The sequence below is a fragment of the Melitaea cinxia genome, chromosome 28 (genome assembly GCF_905220565.1).
Source record: "Melitaea cinxia chromosome 28, ilMelCinx1.1, whole genome shotgun sequence".
Lineage (NCBI taxonomy): Eukaryota > Metazoa > Arthropoda > Insecta > Lepidoptera > Nymphalidae > Melitaea > Melitaea cinxia.
The window spans coordinates 2,429,062-2,438,852 of record NC_059421.1 but is presented as its reverse complement, the minus strand read 5'-3'; the positions used below and the strand labels follow the sequence as shown (position 1 = coordinate 2,438,852).

Genomic DNA, 9,791 nt, shown 5'->3' with positions numbered 1-9,791 from the left:
GTCACATCGGCCTCGAGAGTTCGACTGTTACTGAATGAAATTTCGCTATGGGCACCCACTTTCCCGTTCATGCATCGGGCCATTGAAAAATAAATAGGTCAAATCATTGCAGTGACCTATTTGCAAGATCGCACCATTCACGGTAGTCTAGCGGATCCACGGTTCTATTTATAGATGGTCTATATTTGGGCAGGTCATTCGTATATCGTAATTGCAAGGCTTTTGTAAAGTAGGTTACCTGGTATTACCTAGTTTATAGGCGATGCAGTGACGTCATAGATGGCTATGACGTCAGGCGTTCGAGCTTTGTTACGCACATAGAAGTTTAGGTTTTCTAAATAAAATTTTCTTGAAATAGTTATTAAAATATATTTATATTTGAACTTAATATAAAACTAGTGTGTTATTACATTTTGTTAATAATAAATAAAGTATATTTTTGTTATTTCTTTATGATTTGAAATACATAAAAATTTTATTTATTTTTTAATTACAGATTTTCGAACTCTGTTTCAGTCTTGGTTGCTTGAGCCATGGCTGATTTTCTTAAATCTTCACTTTGCAGCATCAGTTGGTTTATTAATTTCTGAAAATTAAAATCATATGATGTAAAAAAAAATAATAGGTTAATTTAATAGGTTAGCCATAGATAGGGCTGTGGATAGCATGGTTCGGTAGGATGCGGGTTCGGTTCCTACTGTATTATCCTGTTTTGGGCGTTTATATATATATTTTTTGTGCTTCCGAGAACAAAGGATGTCATTCTTCTGGTCGTTGAGTGCATAGCATTTTTTTTATACATATTTGTGTGAATAATATTATAAAATTATGGTCTACTTAGTTGACTGAGGTATTTGAATAGTCGTAAAAGGTTTATGTTACGTTTATTTTCTTCAATTTTCTTCATTTATTATTATTATATAGCTAATTGTACACAAAAATAAACAAAGAAAAATAATTTATTGTTTTTTTATCATTTTAATTAAGAACGTTTCTTTTCACTAGAGAAAAAAATTGATATGTTTAAGAAATCAATAATGGCTTTACGAAGTTCGTCGAGTAATCTAGTGTAATCATCAATTTCAATACATCGCAAAGCGTAGCGTGGATTAATTAATATATACATTACGAAGTTGTAATTTTAATTTTCGAAGTCAACTTTCTTTAATTCTCAAGATCTGTCCAAATATAGTACACCGTCAATCAAAAGTAAGCCAATATAAAAAAAAAAATGTATTCAATAGGCTTCACTTTTTTACTTTTAAATTATCCTATTACAAATTAAAATTATATTTAATTTTAATTAATCAATTATAGTTGAAAGTAAAGCGACCACCGATTAGAATGAAGATTCTACAAAGAATTGGCAAGAAACTCCACAGTTACTCTTTTAATAATTTGTCTTTTGTTCTCTGAAATTAGTTACAGCTCACTAGCCCGATGGCGCTTACTGCTAAAGGAGTTGTGGGTTCGATCCCACCTTAAGTCTATATATATTTGTGTGCCTTAAGAACAGAAAACATTGTTTGTTAATGAAATAAAAAAAAAAAAAAACAATGGAAGGTGAAATTCCTTTAAATTTATGACGTTATTATTAAAATCTCCATTTAGAATCTGTAGTAGCTTCATATACATAATTAAATTTTAAAAATAAATTTAATTATATAATTTTTAAATGACGACTTAAACCGAGATTTCTTTTTTTTTGGTATTTTGTTTCTCGAGAATTAAAGTGATCACATAATATTGTCATCTATGGTTAAGTCCTGGCGCTTTGCTCTTTTAAATGAAAGGCCGTGGGGAGGACCCAGTTCACCCACGCCTACCTACTTTACTAATCTGTTAGATACCGCTAACTTGTATTTTTTGACAAGGAAAAAGATCAAAAACAATATTTTGGAGACAGTCATTAATATATAGGCGATAAGTGTGTTTGTGTTCAAACAAAAAAATAAATAAATAAATAAAATAAAATAAACGACTACAATTTTTATCGCCAACTAATAAACTAAGTAAATACGTACTCGTATTTACTTATTAGTTTGAAAATTTAAAATACTTCAGATTATAATTTATTTAATTTTCTTGTTTATCCATAAAGATAAATCTCGCATCTAGGTGTTATATCATATAGATTGTGTAATGACGTTATATGTTCATACTAAAAGTTTATCTATTTATATATAAATGATTGTGTTTGCTCGCAAACGAAGAAAAACCGACTTCAATTATATCGACAAGTAATACAACGTAGGTAGACGAAAAAATAGTCAAGTAAATACGCATTATCAAAGATTACTCCAAAAGTTGTAATCAGATCTCGATAAAATTTGAATGTGAGTACATGATAAACATTGGCTTTCGATTAAATTAAAAATCATCAAAATCGGTACACCCAAGAAAAAGTTATGAGGATTTTCGAGTTTCCCTCGATCTCTCTGAAGTCCCATCATCAGATACTGGTTTCCTTATCATGGTACCAAACTAGGGATATCTACTTTCCAACAAAAAAAGAATTATCAAAATCGGTTCATAAACGACGGAGTTATCCCCCGAACATACATAAAAATATATGTATGTATGTACGGTCGAATAGACTAACTTCCTCCTTTTTTGAAGTCGGTTAAAAACTAAACTTACAATATGTTCAAGGCCGTCTTGATTAGGTCTGCTCTGCGAGTAAACCAAGGATTTCTTCGTCATCTGAACAGCTACTGGACTTTTGAGTGCAATTTTTTCAGCCATTTCAAGAATTTCTTGAATCGCACTGTACCAGAAATATAAAAAAATTATCTGAGCCTTTTTTTAATACAACTCGGTCGGCAAACAAGCGTACGGCTCACCTGATGGTAAGCGATTACCGTAGCTTATAGACGCCTGCAACACCAGAAGCATCGCAAGCGCGTTGCCGACCCAATCCCCAATCCCCCAGGAGCTCTGGTCACCTTATTCACCAATAGGAACATAACACTGCTTGAAAGCAGTATTGTTTAGCTGTGATATTCTGAAAGGTCGAGGTACTTCCCCGGGGTGGTCCATATTTTGAGCAGGATATTTCATGCTGTGCCCTACCTCAGTTAATAAGCCTCATGATTTCTCATGCTAATAATAGTTATTTTTGGTAAGGAAATAAAAAAACGAGTGTGCTTTAGATCACACGTCTGAAGTAACATTTCTCTAGTTGCTACCTACAGTAATATACGAAATGTAGCTCTTTCTCTTTCTGTCTTCACTAACTTATATCTCTTGTCAACTTTCGTTTCTCTAGCCCGATTACACTTTTCATAACGCTCTCATCACGTATGCACCATCTTACTTACCAAGTCAAGTGTACGTAAAGAGGTTTTACTTAAACAAAACTAACCTGTCTTTGTCGGGAAAAACTTTACTGACTAATCCAATTTCTAGCGCTTCTTTAGCTGGCAGCTTCCGAGCTGTGAAACAGAGTTCCCTTGCTAATGAAGTGTTGCCGACTACCTGGAAATTATTTATTTATATTGATAATATTTAATCTAGAAAATATATTTGTGCTTGTTTTCAAATAATAAATAACGGAATTTAAATTATATCGATATATGATAAAATGAGAACAAAGTAAGTACGGATTATTCATTGTTCAATTTTAAATGAGACTACACGACAAGCACAAACTTTCAAATAATAAAAGAAACGTGGAAATCAGTACGCCCAGTAACGTTATAACACAAAACACATACAAATCTAATTGACAAACTTCTCATTTTTAAAGGCGGTTCAAATCCAAGCTTTGACAGTTTATAATGACAGATTGTTGGCACAGTTGCTGTATCACAATCGATTGATGCTCTAGTAGTTACGGGTTCGATCGCTGCCCATGACAAATGTTTGTATATATACCATACAGATGTAAATATTTGCACAGCTCTAAAGAGGATATGCTTTTATTTATGTTCATGCAAATAAATTTATTTGATTTGGTTTTGTTTGTTCTGGTCTGGGTGTGTATGTGTGATCCCTGAATACAAACTGAGTTATTTGATAGTAAAACACATGAGCGTATCCCGAATTTTGCAGAGGGTGGGGTAAAACCAAATATATATGAAAATATAAATGAAAATTTAATAAGTACCTACATAAGAGAAAATATAAATAATTGTGTTTGCTCGCAAACGAAAAAAAAAACCGACTTCAATTACATCGTATATACAATATATCATCGTATAATACAACGTAGATCGACGAAAAAATACTCAAGTAACAACGCATTATCAAAGATTACTCAAAAAGTAGTTATCAGATCTCGATGAAATTTAAATGTGACCACATGATAAACATCGGCTTTCGATTAAATTAAAAATCATTAAAATCGGTACACCTAATAAAAAGTTATTGCGGATTTTCAAATAGTTCCCTCGATTTCTCTGGGATCCCATCATCAGATCCTGGTTTCCTTATCATGGTACTAAACTAGGGATATCTTCTTTCCAACAAAAAAGAATTATAAAAATCGGTACACCCAGTAAAAAGTTATTGCGGATTTTCAAGAGTTTCCCTCGATTCCTCTAGGATCCCATCATCAGATCCTGGTTTCCTTATTATGGTACTAAACTTGAGATATCTCCTTTCCAACAAAAGAACAATTATCCAAATCGGTACATCCAGTAGAAAGTTATGCGGTATAATACAACGTAGGTCGACGAAAAAAGCGTCAAGTAAAAACGCTTTATTAGATATAGCTCGAAAAGTAGTTGTTAGATCTCAAATAAATTTAAATGGGACCAATTGGCACACACCACCTTTCGGTTAAAAGAAAATTTGTCGAAATCGCTCCACCCAGTCAAAAGTTCTGATGTAACATACATAAAAAAAAAAAAAAAAATACAGTCGAATTGAGAACCTCCTCCTTTTTTGGAAGTCGGTTAAAAAACCTTTTTTACCTTCACTAACTACAGTATTTTAATAATATGTTTAAAAATTCTGTTATTAGCTTTGAGATAGAGTGTGGCAAGTACCTCATCATGTCCCACTGTGGGTACATGGTAATACCCCTTTTTCAATTTTATAAAGGAAAATTATTTCAAACATACTTTGGGTAATCTTTGTAAAGTTCCCACGTCGGCAGCCAAGCCCATATCTACTTCCTTCACTTGGAACCACGCTTCTTCTGTACAATATCTGTAAAATAAAAATAAATTTAAAGTGTGTATAAACATTAAACCACCCCCTCTCTTCCCGTGAGTGTCGTAAGAGGCGACTAAGGGATAACACAGATCCACTACCACCTTGGAACTTAAAAAGCAGACCGATGGCGGGATAACGATCCAAATGCTGGCTTTGAAATACACAGGCCGAAGACGGGCAGCAGCGTCTTCGGTGCGACAAAGCCAGCCCTGCGGTCACCAACCCGCCTGCCCAGCGTGGTGACTATGGGCAAAATACATGAGTTCACGTTATTTTTGGCGTTAACTTGTGGAGGCCTATGTCCAGCAGTGGACTGTATGAGGCAGTGATGATGATGAGTGATAAACATTAAAAATAGTTGCGCGACATATATTAAAAAATGGTAAGCTATTTGTCTAATATTACGGTTACGGCACGTACGGTGGTTACGGCAATGACGAATATAGCCACCCCCTCTCTTCCCGTGGGAAGACAAACCCATGGGAAGAGAGGGGGTGGAAGCAGTGGGTTAGCAACAACAGAACCTAAACTACCGCTTATATTTGACTGATCTTTTGTATTTAATTTTTACATGGTATATAGTAAATATGCAGTTTAATTAAAACATCTTTGCTTGTGTCTATGTAGTATGTGGTTCAATTTAAAGCCTCTTTCTTATTTCTAAGCTATATATTTATTTACCTCATATCAGCGGCAGTGATTAGATCGACTCCTGCACCCACACAAGCGTTATGTACCACAGATATCACCGGTTTTATACATTCTTCTAGTGACGATATGCTGCTCTGAAAAATAAATTGTACATAATGCTTGATTTGAGTAATGCGGGAAGTTGAACTTCACATGTATGCACACACGCTCAGAAGAATTTTACGATTTTTTGACCCCCCCCCCGCCGACTCCCCCACCTAGTGTAATGTCACTAAATTACAAAACATGTGCATTTTGTAATTTAACACATCAGTTTCGATATTATTTTTATTTCCATTTAAAATCTTTTTCAATAAAATCAACATTACAAACATTGGGTTTGCTAAGAAAATTTATACTTCATTTTTTATCTTAACTGTTAATAGGTAGATCATTCAAATATCATGTCTAAGCATTTATAATTAGATATATTGTATTTTGAAATGGGATGTTATCCTTAATCAGACTTCGTCAACCCTCCCCTCCCCCCCTTAATGTGTGATGTACAAAGTTAAATATTTTAAAATTTCATATTTATATATGATCACTCATTTCAGCCTATGTCCAGCAGTGGACTGCAATAGGCTAAAGTGAGTGAGTGAATGAGTTAAATCATGATTTTAGAAAATATCCCGTAAAATCCCTCCCTCAATATTTTGAAGTTATCATAACTTAAAAACAATTAACAAATTTTTTTTTTAGCAATTGAGAAGTTCAAAATGATAAATGTTTTCTTTCATTCTGTAGATCAAAGAGTAAGAATCAACCATTAGGTATTTTCAGTCAATAGACAGCAGTTTATTCATATTTACCTGAGCGAAAGTAATAAGTGCATGCAGAACTTTAGCTTTTCTAGCCACATCATCGAATTCCTCCGCCTTACCAGCTTCTTCAATCAGACTGTTGAAGTCAATACCTTTAATGATAAAAAAAACGAGTATGCTTTAGACAACATGACAGAAGTTAAACTTCTTTAGCAATAGGCCTGCACTGTGTCTTAGTTATACAAAACGTAACTGGCTATGACAGAAAGAGAGAAAGATAATGTGTGGTCGCACCTCTCTTTCGCTCCGTTTGCCTCACCCGATCATACTTTTCGTATCGTTCTCGTGACCCATTCACTAGCTTAGGTACTCCCTAAGTCAAACTTGTGCAAAGAAGTTTTACTTCAAAATGTATGATTAAACAATTTTAAAAGATTAAATGCAGTGGTAGTAGTAACACATAAGCGTAGTTGGGCAGAAGTGATACTGCTTCTGCTCCAGGAGTTATAAGTTGGATAACTACTCCAAATCTGGGTGTAAAAACATTTGTATCACTATCAGTCAGCAATTATCTAAAACACAGGCACTAAATTGCCAACTATAAGAACAGACAATCGTGTTCACCATGTTAAACATATTTATTTATTCATAACATGATAACTTTTCTGAGGTGAGTTACAGCAGGATGGGAAAGTACTTCGACCTGACAGAAGATCACAACCAAATAATACTGTTTTAAAGCAGTGTTGTGTTCCTGTGGTGAGTAAGGTGACCAGAGTTGCTGGGGGGGGCTTTACACACGGCAGAAGTGAAACTTCTGAAAAGTCGTAGGTCGAAGGCTATGCGGTTGCGATTTGTTCTATCGACGATAATCACGGTTTCGAAAAAAAGGTCGTAAGCGCCATGCAAAACGCGTCGCTATACATTCTATTTCTTTCTCTATTTTTATTGTTTCATTTCATCGATTTTAAAATTCAGACAAAACGATACAATAGAAGTTACACTTCGGAAATAAAAAAAACTGTTAGTGATAAAACAGAATAAAATAGCAGATACTTAAAATTATTTCAGTTTTTTTTTTATTTTTTTATAATGATACATGATAGATACTTTACATAATAGTTTGAAGACTGCTGACTAAAAACTTTACTGAATGATGATAGACACATATCTTATTTTATCTTGCACATAATTAACAATAGGTTTTTATCGTCTCAACTAATAAACTACCAAATTTAGATTCACAGTTTGCGAATAGAAATATCTGGCAGTTAAATTGAAGTTTGCTGTTGATAAAAAATATATACCAGTATTTTATACGTTGGATACCATTATAGATCAGATAGCTTTATCAGCAATTGATAAAACAGGCCCTAAAATTTTATACTTTACGTAGGTATGATATTTTAAATCCTATCATTAAATATCATTAATGACAGAAACTCACCAGCGGTAAAATGTTTTCCTCTTCCAGATAGTACAATAACTCTGCACTCGGAATTGTCATTCAATGATGTGAAGCATTCTTTTAATTCCCTGTAATAGGCAACACGATTTTTTTTTTTTTTTTTTTATTTCCGTTTGTCAATTCATACTATTAATTAACAATCTCTCAATATATATGAATCTTGTCTAAATTGTCAATTATAATTAAAATACTATTTATTCATCAACTTAAATTTAAAAATATTTTTTTCAAAATTGTAGTGGAAGATAATGTTAAAACAGCATTTTCAAATATTATTTTTTCAAAATTCAAATTTCATAAAAAAAATACCTAAACCTGAATAAAAATTGACTTATTTTTTTTTTATATTACTTATTGTTTTATGTAGATTGAAAACAGATGTTCAGAAGTAGGAATGCGCACGGCTACAAAAAAATAGGATAAATTTTTATTTATCTATTTTTATATCTATTTCTATAACAAGATAAGGTTGAATTTAAATTTTTATTTTTTTTTTATATTATGGTGATAATAAACCACAGTAAAAATACATACAGCCACATGTTTTTGTTAAATGCATTAAGTTGTTTAGGGCGATTCATCTCAACGTGAAAGACATTCTTCTTAGGAACTGATACAGCTAATGTTTCAAATTGAGGCACCACAGTGTCCGAAGAATATAGCCTTGATAAGATACCTGTAATTAAAATTATTAAAAACATTAACGAAAGTAAGTTTGATTAAAACAATAGCAAAATTGCAAGGTTTATTTTTCAAGTAAACTCTTAATTTCGTTTTTATCGTTCGTTGATTGTTAATATTTCTTAGGTGCTTCTTCTTTATACTATAAAATATTAATAAATACTGCTTAAGAATAACTGTTGATTAACTTTAGTGCCTATCAAGAGTTAATTTTTTTTTGTTGATATTTTTGTGTTAAAGCTAAAGCACATTTATCTTATTTTTCTTTACAGGAAACTAAAAAGGTCATTACGTCAGTATAACAAATTATTAATTCAGATAAATTATGATATTATATTACACTTTTTAAATGAAACAATAATAACAACAACATAACTCACCGGATCTTACGGTTGTAGAACTCATAAAAACAATTGATCTCGACAGAAGGGACATCTTGTACGATGTTTAAAATTATAAAGTTGAAATAAATAAAAAGTTGATTCAACCAAATGAAACGAAATAAACTCGAGTAAAGTTCGAAGTCTACCACAGGTACATTGTTTGAATTTACAACATCGAAGGTTTCACAACATAGCTACGTTCTACTTAATACCTACAACGCCATCGATCACGAGCGCTGAAAATTGAAATTGCTGTTCCACTAAGGTAAAAATGCAGCAGGCGTTGTTGATGAATTTCATAGTTAGATCATGGTTAGATCGTAGAACGCATATTTGAGCGCTGTGTGCTCGCAACATGGCGGCATGATGAAAACATGTGGCATTGGGGTTGTGAGTAAATATTTCGCATGGATTGGAGTAAACATTTATTTATTATTTTATTATTTATTTATCATTGCATTTTTGACGAAACGAATGTAAGATAATGACTCGGAAAGTTATTTAATTTTCGATAACATTTACAATTTAACATTGACAGATATTTGTTCAAATTCCTGCCACATTTGATGAAAGCCAACTTTGACCCACCAATATTTTGTGGGTTAAATGAGCGCGATGTTGTCGCAAACAGACGTCATCTATGAC

At 32.7% G+C, this 9,791-nt stretch overlaps 1 protein-coding gene across 1 annotated transcript; it reads right to left on the bottom strand.

Annotated features, from left to right (window-relative positions):
* Positions 1–455: 455 nt before the first annotated feature.
* On the bottom strand, positions 456–9,358 carry LOC123667490 (delta(3,5)-Delta(2,4)-dienoyl-CoA isomerase, mitochondrial). Its single transcript, XM_045601384.1, has 9 exons — positions 9,144–9,358; positions 8,617–8,758; positions 8,062–8,150; positions 6,663–6,766; positions 5,842–5,945; positions 5,067–5,154; positions 3,365–3,477; positions 2,641–2,767; positions 456–586 (listed from the first exon to the last, which is right to left on the bottom strand). Exons 1-9 carry the CDS (start codon positions 9,196–9,198, stop codon positions 491–493), a joined length of 918 nt encoding a protein of 305 aa, XP_045457340.1. The 5' UTR covers positions 9,199–9,358; the 3' UTR covers positions 456–490.
* Positions 9,359–9,791: the final 433 nt, after the last annotated feature.